Genomic DNA, 20,570 nt, shown 5'->3' with positions numbered 1-20,570 from the left:
AATCTTGCTATCATGCAATTACCAAATTCTACGTTTTTGTGAGAAGAAAATATTTTAATTATCCAACCAAAGCAGTGTGCAATTTCATATAGGCGCGCAATATCCTTTTGTAATTTATTTAATGCGCTGCATATTGGTAATAATAAATTTTGAAGTTCAAATAGTTGGATCCAAAATTCTGGATCATTAATAATTTCAATTATGTCTGAAGGGAGACATTTGTTTTCATTATTTGAATTAGTTCTATAACGTTGACGAGATACTCCAGCTCGAGAAGTACTTGGAGTTCCAATACGTTCAGGAGAGCATTTTGTTATTAAAGTCTAAAAAAATTAATAAAACAGGTATAAAAATTTTATTTATTGATTTATTGAGCAACTTGCCAAAATTATAATTCTCACCTTTAATGCTGCTTCTGTTTTTAAAATACTGTGAAAACAAAAGTAGTAACTATTCCAGCGTGTTTCCCCTGGAGTTATCAATGCTATTGTTTGACCATAGCATGAAGTTTGTTCATTTCTTAACAATCCAGTGAAATAAGGAGAGGAGTGAAAATAACTAACAATACGAACTGCATTTTTTGATACTTGCTTGTATTGAAGTGATTCTTTAAAAATATCTCCTACAACCAAATTCATCTGATGGGCCATACAAGGTAAAAATACCTTACTTGGATATTCTACTCTTAATTGACGTCTAAAAAAGCAAAAAATTAAGATTTTATTAATAATATTCTATACCATAAAATATATAATATAAAATTGTACTCACCTTGCTGCAGCATATTCTCCAGCTGAATCAGAAACAAAACAATTGATTTTTATTTGTTTCAATTCGGCATTATTCATCAAATTTTTAATTAACATTTTAACATCTTCAGTTTTAGATCGTTGATCACTAATATCCTTAGCTCCCCAAATTAGTGTTTTACCAGATGAAGTAATAAGTACAACCCCAAAAAGATGTTCTTGTTTAACATTTGTCCAGCCGTCAAAAGCTGCAGTAACACCAATTGCATCACCTTTTGCCTGCTCTACAATTGATATAGATAGTTGGTTTGCAGATTTAGAAAGAATACGATTACTGATGGCATGACGTCCTGGAAGTTTCAATGCTGGAGCAATAAATCTAAAAACTTCTTGTGTTTCTTTATTTTCCAGAAATGTAAATGATAAACCATTTGATACCATCATTAGTAATACCAGATTTTCAAAATGAGGAATGTCTTTCTTAGAAAATGGCCGGGATACATATCCTGATAAGGTTGATTGTTTAATAATTGAATTACTAGATGGTGCAGCAGTTGTAGATTTATCAGTTTCCATCTCACTTTCATTTATTATTGCTTGTGTTTTATTTTTTTTCTCATCTTCAGGTACTTTACGTGATAAAATTTCTTCTCTTTCACTCTCATGATATTCATGAGCAAAATTTTCACATTTTTTCAGATGATTACGGCATAATAATGCTTTATTAGATACGAAACATTCAGGTTTAGAAATAGCAATAGGTAAAGTATGTTTTCTTATACAAGAAAAACACACTGCTTTTTTATTTGCTTTAGGATTATCTGGTGTACATAAATAAAAAAATTCACGAAAATTATGCTTTTCTTTCATTTTAATTTTATACAAACTCGTATATATTGAAATAAGAAATTTGTTATGAAAAATAATGACGAAATGCGAGAATCACAAAAAAGATCGATAAATCTTAGATTTAATAAACAAATAATAATAAATTGTTAAATTTCCAGATTAAATAAATATCACACACTTGTCATTCCATTTTTGGATATCATCAATTTTAAGTTATGCTTTTTGGAGTTTCGATCAACAAGTTATTATGAAATGTGCCACTAAATAGATTAATCATCATAATGACAATCATAAATGATATTGTCACTTAGAAATGACATATGTCATTTTGTCATTTGTCATTTGCAAATGACATTTTTTTTAAATGACATAATTTCTTATATCATTTCAATGTCATTTAAGGTCATTTGAAATTTGGTCAAATGACAATGTCATTTAACATCACTGGTATAATTTATTTCGGGATTCTAGTGTAGAGAAAGATTATGGGGGTGAGAATCAATAATAGATAGGCGTATAGATAGAGAAATAATTTTTTTAGTTATAGATACAATATTCTCCGAAAATGTGAGAGCAAAGAAATAATTTGATGCTGGGACTCTAAATGGCCTAGGATCCTCCCTCTTTGATAGCATCATATGATCCTATAATCACGATGATGAATTTTTTGTAATCATTTCTTATCATATTAATAGGAACCCCCTTATAAAACGCGTTTTCATAAATCAATGAAGTTTAAAGTCCGATAAGAGTTTATTCAGATTTAAGACGCGTTCACTTGATATAAGTTAAATTTTGAATCATATACTTCTTCCTTCAAGTTCGCAAGTTTTACTGTTACTAATTCTTCTCTTTTCTTAATGGCTACAACTACAAATAAATTAATAGAACCATATTCTTCCAATATGCCTTATTTTACTTTAACTGCATCCAACACTCCAGAAGAGCTTGTAAAAGCCGCAACACTTCTATTATCTACAATTAAGAAACAACCAAAGTTAACGAATGCATTTCGCATGGAAGTTGAGATTTCTAATGAGAATGTTCTGTTTCGAGTTTGTATTGATCCAGTATCGTGGTATGACGTATATCTACGCACCAAATCTAGGACCGAAGCGGTTATGATTGCAAAAAAGTACATTACAAAAACACGAAACAAAATCCCACCCGAAATGGATGGTCCTTCTGTAGTAAATCTAAATTGCGAAGATCTCGAAAAAAGAAAGGCGTATACTCCATGTAATAGAACTTCTTTTCATGCTAAAAATTTGTGTGGTAAGTTTGCACCTACATAATTGCCATTTTTGTCAAAACACTCATCGATCTATTAACCTTTTGTAGAATATGATCATACCGAGCATATATGTATGGTGAAAGTACAAACGCTTGATTCTCGAGAAGAGATATGCAATTTTCATTGTCCTACAAAACTTATCTTTGAGAAGTTCCCTACAGAAGATTATGTTATGCTATTGTGACGAGAAATCATCTGAGAGTTACTTCTTGCACCTTGTCCTAATAAAGAAAAAGATAATCACTGCGATAATGAGGAATTGTTAAAACGAAATGAGTTCTGGTCATTTCTGTTAAAACAATGGAAACTCCTGAAATTCCATACTGTAGCAATTAATTTCGGCAAGTGGGAATCTGCTATATCGTGGGATAAATATGCGCAGACCTGTCACGCGCATGTTCATTTATTGTTCAAGACGGAAGCTTAGGAAATGATTAAGAAAAAGGTGCCAAATAATGAATTACTCATAAAACTGAACATCCGAAATTGTCCTGGACTGAATTATTTGTTGAAGAATTGTATGGATTTAGAAAAAGAACATTTGCAATTAGAAGAAGGTCGATGTATGTCAAGCAGTATTGACAATCTAATAGATTCAGTCAATGAACTAACAAAAATGACTAAGGATGGATTTGATTCTCTTACTAAAGCAATTAATAATCTTGCGAATCAAATTAAAGAAGATAAATCAAAGCAATAGTAGAGCAAATTATGTAATGGTAATTTATTAATAAAAAAAGTCCAATAAAAAAGAAACCTTTCTTCAGCAAATTATACGGTATTGAGCCCAGGCAATGAATATTATATTTGTATTGGCAATGTATTCGCAAAAATTTATTATTATTAAATAAAGCATCGTTAGCAATAAGATATGGTTCGGTCATTAATTTTATATGATTAACCAAAAATATTTTTTTATTTCATATAATTGCATGTATTTTTACAACTTCATTAAAATTATACATTACTTTATCTTTTTTTAAAGGTCAAAGTTTTTCTTAAATGATTATAATGATTATTTAATAACTTTCACTCATTAAAAGTCACATGTAATGATACAATATCTGTGCGACATAAAAACCTATATTAACGCCCAGTATTTTCTTTTCCGAACAGAAATAAATTTTTATCTCCCTCCGGAAAGTAACACTATTTTTTATCTGACCCAAATATTCCTATAAAAGCGCTATGTCAATTATCATACTCAGTTGTTTGGTCGTAGGTGAAAACCCTTACGATAATGCTTTCAACGTAAAACTTAATAAGACAGAGGCGGTTAGTGAACTCAGGGACGCTATCAAGGAAAAAATTGACGATAATGTTAAGGCAAAAGACCTCATGCTATGGAAGGTCGACATTCCCTTTGAAGAAACTTGAGCTCATCAACACAAAAATAAACGTTAATATCAAGGAGGAGCTCAGTGGCGTAGAACTTCCACCTCTTTTGAAGATTAGCAAACATTTTACCTCCCAGCCAGCCGATGAGCACATACATATAATAGTACAGCGTCCTGTTGAAATGAAAGAAGTTCACTGCACTGCAACGTATGGGCGTAAGTTAGAGAAATTCTTGTGGGCTGTAACTCGTGGGCAAATAACCTTGTCAGCTATGAAGACGAGGCTTCGAACTTGTTTTACTTTTCCAGACGGAGCATATTGTCATAAATCGTGAGAGCGGAAAGGAACGTATTTGGCATGTATAATCTGGTCTCAAGGGTTCAAAGTTGACCTCCCAATTGTCTTGGACACATGTAAGTAATGTTTAATATTAGCCATGTTTCTTCGTTATATTTACGCAACAGATACTAACAGCTTTAATCTTGTATTTCCACAACAGCGCAACAACCATTCTCCTCGTGGAGGTTTGATAAGATGAAGTCACTCTTCGGCCTGAAAGCAGACAATTATAATGAACTACCTACTTTTGCTGGAGGTGTTAAAGAAATGCCAGAAGAAATCCGAAATCTAGTTATCCCTTAAACTGTTTTGCAGCCAAATTTGCCTGCAATTTTATTTTTTAATTAAAGACACTTTTAAATATCTTAAAATATTTTATTACATAAACCAATATTTTTGTAATAAATTTTATAGTATTTTCTAAGTAAAAATTGAAAAAAAAAGTTCAATTTGATTAATGATTTTTTAAAAGTAAATGATCAACAAATTATAACAAACAGTAGCTAAATTTTTCAATTGAAATATCTTTTTATCCATTAACCCTAGAAATATAGAATTACTACATTTGATGTGTCTTAATGAGAAGGATCTGATAGAAATAAAATTGTCCTTCTACAAATATTATGTAATAGAATATCTTATAAAATCTAAAAATTTATAAATTAATATAACTTTTTATCTATCAATTTAAAGTTATGATTTTATTACTATTAATAAGAGGAATCTAACAAATATAATTTTATCTTTTTATGATCACTAGATCTTAAGATATTTTAAAAATTCAAAAATTTAAAATTTTTAAAATTAATTTTAACCCCTACAGTTTAAGGGATAGGTGAATTTTTGAGATTACACAAGACATCCCAACATATCACAAGCACCAATGAAGCCACCCGTTGTGAATATATTTCCTGTATCATTTATGGTGTGACATCAATATATGGAGGTGAAATAAAGGTTTATCCTCAGTATGAAATCTCAGGAAGTCACAGCAAAAGTCCTGTTGATTGGGCTATAAGATAGGGAATATTATTATCACAATCACCAAAGCAAAAAAAGAGGACATCAATCAAGGAATTGCACAGAATGCGATCCAACTGCAGACATCCATCCAGCGCAATCCTAAAAAATGAACTTATGATATGGCAGGTTTGCAGGAAGACGTAATGTACGGGATTGTATCAACTGCTGTGGATTGGGTAATGATCAAGCTAGTTTCGTCCAGCTCTGATAATAACAGTGAAGGAAAAGTGGATGTATTGTTAAGTTCATTGTTTCCCTTTCCATTACCAATCAACAAGGCTATATTGACCTATGACAATTTGGTAGAACCTATTAAGGACTTGTTTGGGCAAATCAAGTAGGTGTTTGATAGTCAGATTGAATCACAGGGTTTATCAAAGCAGGTAAAAACAGAATAATAGAATAAAGTATTAGCATAAACATCATGCATCACAGGCTAAGTCTGATCTATGTATTTATTTTTGCATATATCAATAAAAAATTTTTCTTGACATTTTTTCTGAGACCGCGCAGTCCCAGAAATCTGGTAACTTTATAACCTATTTCTCTTGGTAAAATGTCAGTCTCTATGTATATTTATATATTAACTAACTTTTGAATATTTCACTTCTTGTATAAAATTTATCAATCATGTCATCCGAGCTTAAAGTATTGAAACGGCGTATCATTGAACTTAAGATTAAGAATGCTGAGCTTGAAGCAGAATAAGCTGAACTTTTAAAGCGGATTATGGAGGAGAATACTAAACGCGATGTTAGAGTTAAGAAATTGGAGCAAAAAAATAAGGAGCTTGAGACCAGACTTGCAATAGTAGAACAGGCTACCTTACCAGTGGAAGAGCAGTTGTATAATGATAATCCTTTTGACGATAGTACATCTAACTTTAATTTAGTTGCAAAATATCATGAGAAACCATTGGTAGATGTAAAAATAGATAATTCCTTTCTTAAAGAGAAAGAGATGGATAATTTCTTGCTTGAGGCTCATAAGAAAATCATTAGTAATGAAATAAAGCAATATAATAAGAAAAAGAAGAATGAAAAAAAAATGGGCAAGGATTGATTCAAGAAATCTCTTCATCTGTATCCAAAGATAATCATGTGACTAAAATTTCTGAGACTACACGGTCCTGCAAATCTGATAATTCAGATGCATTAGTATCTTCATTTCATGGAACTAGTATGATAAAGATTATTCAGCATTTGCCTCAGTTATGTGATAAGCGCTTATTACAGAAAAGCACAGATTGAAAGCAAATCAAGAAGAAATATTTTGCTAGTAATTTCATATTTCAGTTAGAGGTCTTATGTGATAAAAATAAAATTGGTGAAAAGAAGGCAAGAGGTCTAATATACAATGAAGTTATGAAGCAAATTAATATCCTTCATAAGAAAAGATCTCAAGATACAGGGGTGCCACTCCCAGACATAATAAGAGATGGTTTGTGCAAAAAAATTCAGAGAGCTGAGAAGATTTACAAGCTTCTCAAAAAAATAGGATTGGATAAAATCCAGTATATCAAGTCGTATAGTGCGAATGAAATATCAAAGTTTACTAATGATGAAATCCAAAAGATTATGGATTATTTCTCAAATAAGCCTAGTACAGATTTCAGTGAAAATCAGGACAATTTTATTAATGATAATTCTTCCAATCAAACTGATACGTTAGAGGTGCAAGTGAATCCCTTGGTTTCAGCAAAGGTAAGTGAATCAACAGCACTTATCCTTTTAATCCATAACTCTAATTCTTTTAATAATTCAATTTTTACAAAATACTCTTGGAAGATTGTGTGAAGGATTGTGTGTATTTTGATAAGGAAATTGATTCCACATCCCAGTCAGTAAAAGAAACGAATAAAGAAGTTATTTCGCAATTAAGGGAGAAAACAAATGAAAATAAGTCAGACAATAACTCTGATTTCAATGATTCTGAAGAGGAGATTCCAAATGATTCAGATGATGATGAATATAATGGATACGGTAGATATAATGAATATGGTAAATGTGATAGAAGTTTTTATTATTGTGATGGAAGATACAAAAGAAAAACATTCCCAATGATTATACTTCTCCGCTAATTAATTATGTCATATTTGGTGAACGGACCAATTCACTATTTATTATAAAATTACTATGAATTAATTACGTCTGTCAAAATAAATTTAATTAGTATTTTGTTATTTTAACAAAAAGTATACCAATGATGAGTCCTATTATCTTACCAGTAACCACCTAGGAGAATTATCAAGCAAAATCACATATTTGCATAGACTGAATTATTGTATAGGTTATTTCTTTTTTTTGAATCACGTGGGTGGCTTAAATATTGTGCACAGTAAAATGTTATCCAGAAAAGATCCATAATATTGAAATGAAACAGAATTGAGTAAAGTTTATCAAAAGATGTTATGGTAGTTCAATTGTCAGTGAATATGTCAATAAAACATTGTCTTTAAATAAGAATCTTATACATGAAACTAACAGGATGGGTATGCATTATATCATAATATCGATCACTTGCCAATCATGATATAAGTGATATCACGTTAAATTTGAAGCTTTATTTCAAGCAATAAATGTTCTGACAATTTATGTTAAATTATTTTATTTAATAGTTTCATTTATCAATAAATTAATATAAAAGTATTGTGGTGTGAGCGGTCGAATACCTAGCATGAATAAATAATATATCAAATGGATTAATTATGACCGTCAAGAACTAAGTACGAACGAACTAATCTCGAATCAGCGTGAATGGATAAATGATTAGCCGAAAAGGATAAACATTTAGGAAAAGGAATGATCTACATGATGTAATGTTTATTGAATGATTAACGAGGAACCAATAGATTAAGTAGGGAGTCGATCGATTGCGGCTTAGCAACCAGTTTATTGAGTTCAACAATAGAAACAATTAGGAGGAGTAATTATAAGCCACAAAAGATGAATTATAAGGATAACATATAAAATGGAGGGATAGCGGATTAAAGGAACACGCAGGATAAAAGATAATATAAAAGATAATATGAAAAGATAATATAAAAGATAATATAAAAGATAATATAAAAGATAATATAAAAGATAATATAAAAGATAATATGAAAAGATAATATAAAAGATAACATAAAAGATAATATAAAAGATAATATAAAAGATAATATAAAAGATAATATAAAAAATAATATAAAAGATAATACGAAAAGATATAAGTCACAAAAGATAGAACATAAAAGAATATATATAGCATATTAAAAATAGAAGATAACATATTAAAAAAAAGATAGCATATTAAAAATAGTATATTAAAAAGATAGAAAGATAACACATAACATAATATATTAGAATAGAAAGTATAAGAAAGTTTGTATAAATAGGAAGGGAATTTAAAAGTGAAATTCCTAAGTTCAGAAAAACACAATTTAATTATTTATTAATAAAGTATAAGTATTACTTATCTCTAAGGTTGCTTGTCTAAACCTCTTCAAAATCCTACGATTAGTTTCGTCAAAATTTAACTATAGATTTATTATAGTTTCGGCAGAGTTTCGGCAGTTTCGGCATTTATAATAAGTTTCGGCAGTTTCGCCATTCTCCAAAGTTTCGCCAGTTTTTTAATATAACTTTAATATAGTTTTGGCAGAATTTCGCTTTTCGGCGAAACGCCATCTTGCCTAAACCCCTAGGTTTTGGCAAGCAACCTTACTTATCTCCTGGCTAATTAGGAATAAGTAAAATTTTACTATTCCAATTAGCCAGGAGATAATTGATTTATCCCCTGCCATTTACACAATAGTAAGTGTTTTATAGTATATCGTGAGTATAATATAGTATATTTAATTGTTGAATCTTATTTTTCTTTTGCTTGGTTTTTTTTTTTATTTTAAAAGATTTTAAAAAAATAATTGAATTTTAAAAGCTTCGGAACTATTACTATTACACTTGAAAAATAATATTGAGATTACAAATAAATTAAAAGAAAGATTTTCTCATTTGGAAAATGCAAATCTTTCCGAATTACTCAAATTTTCAAATCAGTCCATTATAGTATAATCAATAGTTAATTTTTACCGCAAAATTTCCTAGAAACGGATAAATAAATACATATAAATTTTGCTACCCAGTAGGTATAACTACAATTGCATAATCGTGTAAATGGTGCCGATCAGGGGATAATATTAATTAAAGGTAATAGGTTCGCCCTAAACTTTAATTAACGTTCGCTTAATTAATTTTAATTGAATAAAATGATAATTATAAGATGAATTAAATATGCATTTATGTAAAGAGAATTATTGAAGTTTCAAGATAAAGTAAATACTTCGTAGTAAGAACTATCGAAGTTTGAAATTAAAGGTAAAATGGATAAAAATTGAGGAAAATTTAGAGAAAGTTTATTTATTTTATATTGCTTGATATTTTATATTACTAACGTTATTTATGTTGTGAACTAAGAATGTTGTTGTAGTATGTTGTTGTTATATATTGTTATATGTTATTCGTTGATTATATTGTTTGTCAATTATGTCATTAATTATTTGCTTGTTTGTTCATTTAATTGTTCGTTTATTCATTTATTTGTTTGTTTGACCATGAGAATGCCTATTCGATGTGGCAACTCTGTAAGTTGATGACAGAGGGAATTAGAGGGATCTCAGTGGCAAAATAAGGTGTGTTTCTAAAGTTAGATTTACGTTAAATTTTCAATAATTAATATATATGCTATATATATGTTGATTATCTGCTAACATGACTTTGAAACTTCGGGCGAAACCACAAATCTTTGGGTAAAACTTGAAACTTTTACAGTATATTATTTAAGTATTCAAGAATCAATGGCTAAAATAAACCTGGATAATTTTTGATAACCCAAAAGTTATCATTAAATAAATGTTTACAATTATTGTAAAATTAATATATGTCTGATATTTGACAAAATCTTTATGAATTATTTTAAGAACTAATTTATTAACAATAAATAAAATAAAGTAAATAAAATCGAAATTTTTTACATTATTATGTAGAATTTGTGAAAAAACTAATTCAACAGTATTTTTTTATGTGATAATATTGGACAAGTAATCGGCAAAATAATCGGCAATATTGTGATAATATGGGGATGTCCGCCCTGTTCATGAAACTAGTGTATAAAAAGTAATTGATTATTTTAAAAATGCGTGATTATTTGAGTTATCTAAAAAAATAATAATAAACAAATTTAGTATTTTTATGAAAAACTCCGAAAATAAAAATGTTAAACTTATTATAAGAAAGAATTTCTATGTATTATAATAAGTTATAAAGACTGTAAAAATTTCACAGTTGGAATAAGGGAATCAGAATAAAAGAAAAGCTGTTATTCTTTAGCTTGAATAAAAAGAATGAGATAAAAAAAAGGCTGTTATTCTTCACCCTGAATAAAAAGAATGAATGAAATAAAAGAATAGCTGTTAATTCTTCAGCTTGTATAATAAAAAGAATGAAATAAAAGAGAATAGCTGTTAATTCTTTAGCTTATATAAAAAAAAGAAAATAAAAGATAACTAGCAATTAGTTTGTGTTATAAAGTCATAAAAGAAAGATAAAACCATATTAAGATTTTTACGATTAGAATAAAAAAATCATATTAAAAAAGAAGTTATTAGTAACAAACCCAGAAACTGCTATACTTAAGTATGAAGGTAAAGGTAAACCTGGTATAGGTTATTAAAAAGAGTAATGGGTTTAATGTAAAAGTATAAATGAGTTTGAAGGTATTAAAAGAAAGAGTTATAAAATTATAAGAACATATAGAATAAGGTTAGAAATAAATATAAAGAATTTGTAAAGTACTGAAAAAGAGAAGTTATAAAGGAGTTGTAATAAGAGAAATTGTATTGATTATTATGAAATGAAGTTAAATAAAGTTAAAAAATAAAAGTTACAAATGAATTTTATAAAAGAAGTATAATATTATTCGTTATAATAAAGAAATTAATGTTATAAAGAAGTATAATAATGAAAGTATGAAAAAATAAAATGTAAAATTTGATATTTATAAAAGAAATTGTAAGAAATTATAAAATGAATAAAAAAAATAATGTTGTTAAAAAAATTTAAGTAAGTATCAGATTAATCTGGCACTTGAATAAATTTTAAAGCGCAGTAACAGAATTGAAATGTTATACAAATCAAGTGAGTGGTACAAAGTCACGTGAGTAATATGAAGTGGCACAGTAAAAGAAAAAATAAAGTTACACAAGATCTAAAAACAGTTACATAAGAATAAATGAAGAAGAAGGAGTCATATTTATAGATTTTTGAGTAGTACAAAATACAGTAAAATAATTAAAATATTGTACAAGTCATGTGAGTAATACAAGTCATATAAGTAGTACAAGATATAGTAAAAAAAAAGTTAAGAAAGAAAGTAAAGAAAATTAAAAAGTGAAGAAATAGTATTATGAAGCCCCCTTGCACTTTTAATGCTATTTGATGATGTCAGAAGAAAACATCAAAATCTAATCCCCTTTATATAAAAGATGGTTGATATCAGTGTTAATTTTTCAATAAAAAGTTACTGTGTAGATGGTGCACAATTTATTGAATTTTACTTTTTTCTTAAATTCTATTGGTTAATTAGCTAAAAAGAAAAAAAATCATAACAATATAACATAAAATTTCCTTTATAGTAGGATCTGCAAATAATTTTATATATGATTTTTACCTTAGGCCTGGGAATGACCTATCTTATAAGTAAGTAAGGTCCTACTGTAATACATATACACTACTTGGAAAAAAGTAGGCGGACACCATATTTATTAATTACTCAAAAACGTACATAATAAGTGGGGTCAAAATTTTAAATTTTATTAGTTAAACCATATACAAAACTAATATTTAGTTGGCCATCCATTATTCTTAATACACGCCTCAACCCTGCGTGGCATACTTTCAATTAAATTAATTAACGTATTATTAGGAATTTGATTCCATTCTTCATGTAAAGCACACTCCAATTCTCTCACATTTTTTGCAGGATTGGGACGTTTTCTAATGCGCCTTTCCAGCTCTGACCATAGGTGCTCGATAGGATTTAAGTCAGGTGACTGACTCGGCCAATTTTCTAAAATTTTAACCTTTTTTTGTTTCTATCCATTTTTTAACATTTTTAGCGGTGTGGACAGGGGCGTTATCATCTTGGAATAAATAACCTCGTCCATTATAATTATTATTAATAAATGGAAGTAAATGTGATTCGAGTATTTGTATATAGTCACGATGGTTCATTTTACCATTAATTTTTATTAGCGGCCCTAACCCCTTTCCCCGAGAAACAACCCCACATCATTACACCTCCACCACCGTGTTTTATTGAAGGAACCATGTTTTTAACATTAAACCTTCGTTCGGGGGTTCTCCAAACACGACCTGGACCATCATTTTTAAATATAGTAAAGCGGCTTTCATCGCTCCAAATAACTGACTTCCATTTTCTAACAGACCAGTCTTTCCTTTCAATACACCAGTTTAAACGATTTTCTCTTTGTTTATCGTTAAGAAGAGGTTTGAATGCTGGAATACGTGAAAAAATATTAAGTTCATGCAAATTTTTCCTTATAGTCTTGGTAGTAACTTGTAGTCCTGTTTTCTCTTGAAAATTATTTTTTATTTGTTCAGCTGATTGACGATTATTTGTTTTGACAATTTTTTTTAATGTTTTTTGGTGTTGGCAATTTAAAAGTTTAGGACGACCACTTCGTGGCTGAGTTTCAAGACTTTTTCCTTCACAAAAGATTTGAATAGTTCGGTAAACTGCTGTTCTAGAAAAGCCAAGCATTTTAATAATTTTTTGTCTGGTGGCGCCACCTTTAAATAGACCAATAATCTGGTTGCGTTCAGCTTCCGTTAAATCATACATGATGCGAAGTAGTACAAAATCCTAATTTGTCGATCACATTTGATGGTTGTCTATAAATGAAATAACAATTACGTCATTGTTTATTTATACCATAAACTATCACGTGATAAAATTTCAGCCCAAATTATTATGTACATCTTGGAGTAATTAATAAAATATGACGTCCGCCTACTTTTTTCCAAGTAGTGTATATCCAATCATATAAGGATATTTCAAAATTTTTTGTAGACATGTTACACATTCTTTTTAAAAAAGGTGTATGCAAAATTCTGATTATATGCACTATGCACATGCCGCTAAAGATAGTCATCAGTCCTAAAAGACTATGGTCTCACAGTCCTACATCTTAAAAAGATGGACCAGTCCATCTTGATATAGGACCACGGTCTTTTGGTTCTATAACACGTACAATAAGACTGACAGTCTTTTTAAAACCAATTAGTCTTTCTTTACTAGGAACAGTTTTCCAGAAACCATTCCAGTCCAGACATATATTATAAACAAATAATATGTATAAAGATGGATTTATTATACTTTATTAAGTATTAACGTTAATTTTCTTTTTTTTTCTTTGGAAACAATCTTTTTTAGAAATAAGGCAAAGTTTCAATATGCATGTAATAACTTATATATAAAGACTGATACAAAGACTAGGTCAGTTTCAAGACCAGTCCTACTGCACCAAGAAAAAATAAAAGACCGCGGTCCAGTTCTACAAGTCCTAGGGCCGACCGGTCCAGAACTGAGTAGGACTGGTAGGACTGATGACCATCTTTACATGCCACACAGTGAAAAATAAATACTGGTCGATATTCAACTATAAATTCAAAATTCCTTTCCAAACAATACTTGAGCAATTAGAATATATCTCTCCTTAAATTTATGATTTTTCTTTGATTATAATTCTTTTTTAAGTTTATTTATATTTTGTTTTAATTTCACAACTCTAATTCTAAGTTCAGTATTCTCAATAACAGTATCTGTCTTATTTTTCTTTAGCTTTTTGATTCTAGCTTTAAATTCAGCTTTTTCAATACTACGCTAAGTATATTTTTTCTTAATTACTTCTAGAAACTCAATCTCAATATTAGCTTTATCAGTCTTAAACATTCTCAGCCTCAAGCTTAATGATGTGCTATTTCAATACTTTATTAATATTTTTTATATGTATTTTTTATATAGCAAATGCAAATGTAAAAACGTTTTATTAATGCAAGATAAAAAATAAATACAAGATTCGGGATGTAGCCTGTGATGCATGACATTTATGCTATTATTATACATGAAATATTTTTTTAAACAATATTCCTTTTATCCTAATCTTCTTTTTATCCAGATCATCCTCCATATATGTCTTATTCTTTATTAAACTAACAATCATATCCAAAACCACTTTCATGTTATTATACAGTACTTTGCAAAAGTTGGAATTTGGGTCTAGCCTTTTTGGTAAATTCAATCAAATATGCAGTATCACTTGCCTTAAAAATTTTTTTAGAGCTATATATATAATAGGAAGTGCTAGTCCTAACCTGTTGTAATGATACTATAGAGGTAATAAAATCGTCATTGCCTCTCTTTCGCTTTTTTAAAAGATTATCTGAATATGATTAGCATATTAATTAGCCAATAAAATTTAAATGAGATGATATCACCAGATAAATTATATAAAAATATATAGGTCAAATCATCTTAGGTGAAAAATTGCTAAATCACCCTAGATAAAAATTAGTTATAATCTTTTTAAAAAATTAAAAATTAGGTTTTTTTGCAATTTTCTCAATATTTAGTAATTCAATTTTAATAAACTTTTTTAATTTATAGTTAATATAAGCTTTATAAAATAAAAAAAGTCCATCCCAAATAGATTACTAGATGTTAAGATAATTGCAAAAAACAAAAAATAAAAAAAAAGCAAATTTTGGCAAAAAATCAATTATAAGTTTTATATTAGATGTCTAGAATTCCAATAACTTAAATTAACATATTTGATAAAATTAAACTTAATTTATGAACTAAAGTTAAATATTTTTAAGTTTTATAAATACAAGGATTTTAGTAATATTTAAGAAATTAGTTCAGAAAAATTTTTGTGTAAATTTGAAAAAAATCTAAAAATCTGAAAATATTATACTTATACTAGTCAAAAAATAACTTAATTATAGCTTAATATTAATAATAATTTATTTAACTAGTAATTTATTTGACTTAAATTTTTTTAATTTTACTTCTAATATTTATAATCTACCTACTAAAATTCATCCTGATCCTCTAATTAGAATATTAAAGATAACTGAAAAAAATTTTTTATGTATCTATTATATCAGTTGCTCTTTTTATAAAAATTAAACTATATTTTTATTTTATTATAATTAATTTTTATATTACTATTAATATAATTCTTCAAATATTAGTGATAATTGTTCAGTTATTTCTGATATTATGATTAACCAATTTATTATAGTATGAAAAGTAAGTCATAAGAGTTTTCTATTAATAAATTTCTAGCATAATTTCTCATTTTTGAACTATAAAAAGAAGAAAACATAGAAGAAAAAATTATCAGTTATGGCAAAGTTAATTAGTTAATTAATTAAGATTTATATAATGTAAGATTCAGGTGGGAAAATTTCAAAATATTTTTTCTTTTTCTCAGAAAAAAACAAAAATTTTTCCTAAGAAGAAGATATAAAAGTGTTTAAATTTGATTCAGCTTTCTGTATTTCATTTTAATATACTAAAATTTTTTTAATTTTTTATTGTAATAATTCAATATCATTCACTGATTAGAGTAAAATCATTTACAATCATATATTTTCCCTTTCTATAAAATGCGTAAACTATTATGCTATAGACATGTATATTGTTATTATAATATCACAATTAATAAGTCTTCTGCCAAAATATCTTGCATAATTGAAATTGTTGATGATATATTAGGAAAAGTAAAGAGGAATGCTTAACCATTCATTTTTGCTTAAATTACAAAATAAAGAATTCCCAATATTATTATATTTTATATTTTATAATACATAAACAATAATATATATAAAATTAAACACCAATAATCCAATATTTCAAAGGGGAAAAATTACAGTATTATTCTAAACTTACTGTTTAATTATAAAATCAAAAAAAAAAAATTGTCTTAATATTAGTACTTTATTATTTATTTTATTTATTTATTTTATTTATTATTATTTAAGAAAATTAAAAAAAATTGACAATATCCAACAATTTTACAATATTTGATATAATAAACATAAAACAGAATGTCACATGCAGATCATTTTTAGAACTTAGAACCCGTATTACTGCGTATAGCATATTCTGCGGTATAGATTTTTAGAAAACGATTATTTGACCACGCGATTCAGGACCTTTATTTTATAGTTAATATATTTTTATTTTTCTGATAACTAATTACTAATGTTATAAAAGTAAAAATTATCACTTACACAACTTTAGATTAATTTGAGTCCCAGGAATTTACTTAACCGTTCACGTTTAACTAAAACACTTCCGTTTCTTGGTAAATTATAAAATGTTAAAAAAACATCGATCTTGTGTACTTTATAGAATTATAGTGTATAATGAAAAAGATTAATTTCGTAAAAGAAATAACTGATAAACAATTAAGGTTAATATACTGACCGGTCAATCTTAGCAGTTCCAAAGTGTTTCTGGGGAAATTGTTCGGCATTTGATTATTGGCATTTGGAAGTGGTGTGATAGCTTCTCGAACGCTTTGTACACTTGAATTTCTGGTTCTCGCTAACGATTGTGCGTCTCTAGAATATGGAAATGTAGTTATTTTGGTAAAAGTTACTAGATAATCAAAAAAGACATACATTACTCGAACATTATTAGTAAAGTTATTAATAGAGTTCTGAATTCGACGAAGTTGCGTCTGCATTTGACGTTGGTTAATCTGCATTTGATGTTGGGTAGTCTGCATTTGACGTTGCATTTGACGTTGGGTAGTCTGCATTTGATGTTGGGTATTCTGCATTTGATGTTGGGTATTCTGTATTGCGTTGAGTTGTCCAGCATTTAGAGCAGGGAGATTTTGTAGATTGGTAAGTTGTTGGGTGATATTACCGACCGCTTGGATCAGTATATTTGTATTTTGGTTCAAAACGGCGAAGTCGAGTTGCTGTGGTTGTGATTGTTGCGCCTATATATTTAGGGGAACGTAAGTCTTCTAAATCTAGAACTGAACTAATTCTAAAATTTACCATTTCAACGTAGACTACAGTAAGTTGAAAACAGAAAATAATAAATTGAATTTACTTACGCCTTATACTTATTTATGCGAGTTTAAAAAGTCTAGTCTACTTAACTGTTAATAGATACGCGTTTTTTTTGATCTGGCGAAAATTTGATTCGTCATGTGATCAAAATCAGATTATAAGCCACGTGCTTACATGGTGTGAGCTCTATACAATAATTCTGATTATTTGGGAATACTAGCGAAAAAATAAATTCAATGATCCTGTAGTATATAGTTTTCCGTCTCTATTTATGCTTCTACAGATACCACGCTGAAGAGCATTCCAGCATTTGAGTCGATAAGTTCGTTCTCCGCAATATTCACCAGAACCCCATATTCCATACAGTTTTTTCTTTATGGTTTCCATTACATATAGGACAGAGTGTTGAACTATTAAGATTAAATCTGTCACCACGTTCATCACTATTGCTTAAAGATAGATAAGGAAACTGCTCTAGCACCAACCCAATGATATGTTTTCGCTTCTTCTTCGGGATCTTCAGGTAAAATAGAGATAGGAAGTCGGGATTTGTTAGATGATCTTGCCTGACCGGAGAAAGATGTAGATGATGAAATCATTTCCGGTGAAGCATTTATCTTGATTTCTTTTTCATTCGGTGAGGACCGGCACTTAATGTAGTAGGAACCCTTTATGCATCGGCCAACTACCCTCCCTTTATTATGCTCTTTTCCACATCCAGAACATAAGCTTGAAGTTTTAAATTCATATCCATCATTATGTTTGTCACTATTATATAAGGATAGGTAGGGATATTCTTTCAAAGCCACATTTGATATAGGGAGCACGAGCATCATATGGAATAACTAGACTTTGTCTTGGTAGGTTCTGATATTTTTTTGGTCACGTGCGCGTTACAATTTGTAACAGCGATCAGAATCCTCATCAGCCTTTTTCAGCCTTTTTTTTTTGGAAAATCATTTAAATCAGAATAAACTCGAAATCGCACTCGCGCTATAAGTAACTGCTTGGATTTTATCTATTCCGTTTCCTGTAAATAGTAAGTTTACATCAGTAATGTCGGGGAGAAGGGCTTTGATCTCGTTGTATACCAATGTTCTTGCTGATTGGTCATCAATGTTGCTTGTAGACTTGACATCCCTGATTCGCATTATTTTGCTGGTCTACTATGGAGCCGGATACCTCAACAGCTGATAACGGGTTATCTATAGATAACCGCACCTCTACTATCACTTTCTTATCATTCTGTGGTTGTCCAGTTACTTCAATAACACCCTGTTCACTATTGCAAGTCTGGTTTCAAGCTCACCGACTCTAAGCTTGAGTTCAGTAATCTCAGCATCATGTTTGGCATCTTTCTCCATGACCAGCTTTAGGAGTTCAGCATTCTTGGCCTCAATCTCAGCCTTCTCAGTCTCAAGCTTAGCATTTTTGGTCTCAAGCTCGCTAATGCGTTGTCTCAATAATTTAAGCTCTGATGACATGATCTAAATATCTCGACAAAGATAAGTAAGCATTCAAAATAAAAATAAATCACGTACGCGTTACAAATTGTAACGCCGATCATTTTTGCCAATTTTTTATTAATACATGCAAAAATAAATACAAGATCGGGACACTGCCCGTTATACATGACACATGAGATCTACGCTAATACTCTATCCTATTATTCTGTTTTTACCGCTTCAATAATTCCTGGGATTCGATCTGGCTATCAAACACCCACTTGATTTGCCCAAACAAGTCCTTGATAAGTCTCATGGGTTAATATAACCTTGTTGATTGGTAATGGAGAGGGTGACAACGAACTTAATAACACTTCCGCCTTCCCTTCGCTATTATTCTCAGAGCTAGCTTGATTATTACCCAATCCATAGCAGCTGATATCATAGCTAAGTTTTTTAGGATTGCGCTGGATAGATGTCTGCAGTTGGATCGCATTCTATGCAATTCCTTGATTGATATCCTCTTTTCGCCTCGGTGATTATGATAATGATATTCCCTATCTTTATAGCCCAATTAACAGGACCTTTGTCATGACTTCCTGAGATTTCATACTGAGGATAAACCTTTATTTCACTTCCATATATTCCATAAATTATACGGGAAATAAATTCACAACGGGTAGCTTCGTTGTCGCTAGTGATGTGTTGGGATGTCTTGTGCAATCTTAAAAATTCACCTATAACTTGATTTCGGATATCTTCTGGCGTATCCTTAACAACTCCAACAAAAGTAGGTAGTTCATTATAATCGTCTGCCTTCAAGCCGAAGAGTGCCTTCATCTTATCAAACCTCTACGAGGAGAATGGTTGTTTAGCTGTTGTGGAAATATAAGATTAAAGCTATTAGTATCTGTTGCGTAAATATCACGAAAAAATATAGCTAATATTAAACATTACTTACATGTGTCCACGACAATTGGGAGGTCTACTTGAATCCCTGAGACCAGATTATACATGCCAAATCCTCATCATCGATCAAACGAACCCACTCTCACGATTTATGACGATACGCTCATCCTCAGTTCCGACAGGGAAAGTAAACAAGTTCGAAGTCTCTTCTTCAAAGCTGACAAGGTTATTTTCCCACGAGATACAGCCCACCCCTATTAAAAAAAAACCAATAAATGATCATTTTTCTGAAAAATTTTTTATAGGGCCACAAGAATTCTCTGACTTACGTCCATGTGAACTTCTTTCGTCTCAACAGGACTGTATGATGATATGTGTGTGTTCGTCGGCTGGCGAAGAAAAGTGTTTACTATTTTTCGAAAGTGGAAGCAGTTCCACACCACCGAGCTCCTCCTTAATATTAACGTTTGTT

At 29.4% G+C, this 20,570-nt stretch overlaps 9 protein-coding genes across 9 annotated transcripts; 6 read left to right on the top strand and 3 right to left on the bottom strand.

Annotated features, from left to right (window-relative positions):
• Positions 1 to 2,458: 2,458 nt before the first annotated feature.
• On the top strand, positions 2,459 to 3,076 carry OCT59_013498 (uncharacterized protein; the record flags this gene model as incomplete). The annotated part of the gene is made up of 2 exons (XM_025329885.2): positions 2,459 to 2,873; positions 2,940 to 3,076. The coding sequence occupies 2 exons, from the start codon at positions 2,459 to 2,461 to the stop codon at positions 3,074 to 3,076; spliced, it is 552 nt and encodes a 183-aa protein (XP_025189718.2).
• Positions 3,077 to 3,322: 246 nt separating this feature from the next.
• On the top strand, positions 3,323 to 3,592 carry OCT59_013497 (uncharacterized protein; the record flags this gene model as incomplete). Its single annotated transcript, XM_066141560.1, has 1 exon — positions 3,323 to 3,592. One exon carries the CDS (start codon positions 3,323 to 3,325, stop codon positions 3,590 to 3,592), a length of 270 nt encoding a protein of 89 aa, XP_066001689.1.
• Positions 3,593 to 4,080: 488 nt separating this feature from the next.
• On the top strand, positions 4,081 to 4,872 carry OCT59_013496 (uncharacterized protein; the record flags this gene model as incomplete). Its single annotated transcript, XM_066141559.1, has 4 exons — positions 4,081 to 4,167; positions 4,304 to 4,445; positions 4,608 to 4,643; positions 4,730 to 4,872. The coding sequence occupies 4 exons, from the start codon at positions 4,081 to 4,083 to the stop codon at positions 4,870 to 4,872; spliced, it is 408 nt and encodes a 135-aa protein (XP_066001688.1).
• Positions 4,873 to 5,711: 839 nt separating this feature from the next.
• Positions 5,712 to 5,933, top strand: OCT59_013495 (uncharacterized protein; the record flags this gene model as incomplete). Its single annotated transcript, XM_066141558.1, has 1 exon — positions 5,712 to 5,933. One exon carries the CDS (start codon positions 5,712 to 5,714, stop codon positions 5,931 to 5,933), a length of 222 nt encoding a protein of 73 aa, XP_066001687.1.
• A 388-nt stretch (positions 5,934 to 6,321) lies between these two features.
• Positions 6,322 to 6,654, top strand: OCT59_013494 (uncharacterized protein; the record flags this gene model as incomplete). The annotated part of the gene is made up of 1 exon (XM_066141557.1): positions 6,322 to 6,654. The coding sequence occupies one exon, from the start codon at positions 6,322 to 6,324 to the stop codon at positions 6,652 to 6,654; it is 333 nt and encodes a 110-aa protein (XP_066001686.1).
• Positions 6,655 to 6,956: 302 nt separating this feature from the next.
• Positions 6,957 to 7,672, top strand: OCT59_013493 (uncharacterized protein; the record flags this gene model as incomplete). The annotated part of the gene is made up of 2 exons (XM_066141556.1): positions 6,957 to 7,295; positions 7,391 to 7,672. The coding sequence occupies 2 exons, from the start codon at positions 6,957 to 6,959 to the stop codon at positions 7,670 to 7,672; spliced, it is 621 nt and encodes a 206-aa protein (XP_066001685.1).
• An 8,987-nt stretch (positions 7,673 to 16,659) lies between these two features.
• OCT59_013492 (uncharacterized protein) lies at positions 16,660 to 17,826 on the bottom strand. Its single transcript, XM_066141555.1, has 5 exons — positions 17,789 to 17,826; positions 17,343 to 17,668; positions 17,146 to 17,282; positions 16,950 to 17,062; positions 16,660 to 16,871 (listed from the first exon to the last, which is right to left on the bottom strand). The coding sequence occupies exons 2-4, from the start codon at positions 17,501 to 17,503 to the stop codon at positions 16,956 to 16,958; spliced, it is 405 nt and encodes a 134-aa protein (XP_066001684.1). The 5' UTR covers positions 17,504 to 17,668; positions 17,789 to 17,826; the 3' UTR covers positions 16,660 to 16,871; positions 16,950 to 16,955.
• Positions 17,827 to 18,187: 361 nt separating this feature from the next.
• On the bottom strand, positions 18,188 to 18,580 carry OCT59_013491 (uncharacterized protein; the record flags this gene model as incomplete). The annotated part of the gene is made up of 1 exon (XM_025333790.2): positions 18,188 to 18,580. The coding sequence occupies one exon, from the start codon at positions 18,578 to 18,580 to the stop codon at positions 18,188 to 18,190; it is 393 nt and encodes a 130-aa protein (XP_025189715.2).
• Positions 18,581 to 19,645: 1,065 nt separating this feature from the next.
• Positions 19,646 to 20,029, bottom strand: OCT59_013490 (uncharacterized protein; the record flags this gene model as incomplete). The annotated part of the gene is made up of 1 exon (XM_066141554.1): positions 19,646 to 20,029. One exon carries the CDS (start codon positions 20,027 to 20,029, stop codon positions 19,646 to 19,648), a length of 384 nt encoding a protein of 127 aa, XP_066001683.1.
• Positions 20,030 to 20,570: the final 541 nt, after the last annotated feature.

The sequence above is a fragment of the Rhizophagus irregularis genome, chromosome 21 (assembly GCF_026210795.1).
Source record: "Rhizophagus irregularis chromosome 21, complete sequence".
In the NCBI taxonomy this organism is placed as follows: Eukaryota; Fungi; Glomeromycota; class Glomeromycetes; order Glomerales; family Glomeraceae; genus Rhizophagus; species Rhizophagus irregularis.
This window is presented reverse-complemented; position numbering and strand designations above follow the sequence as displayed.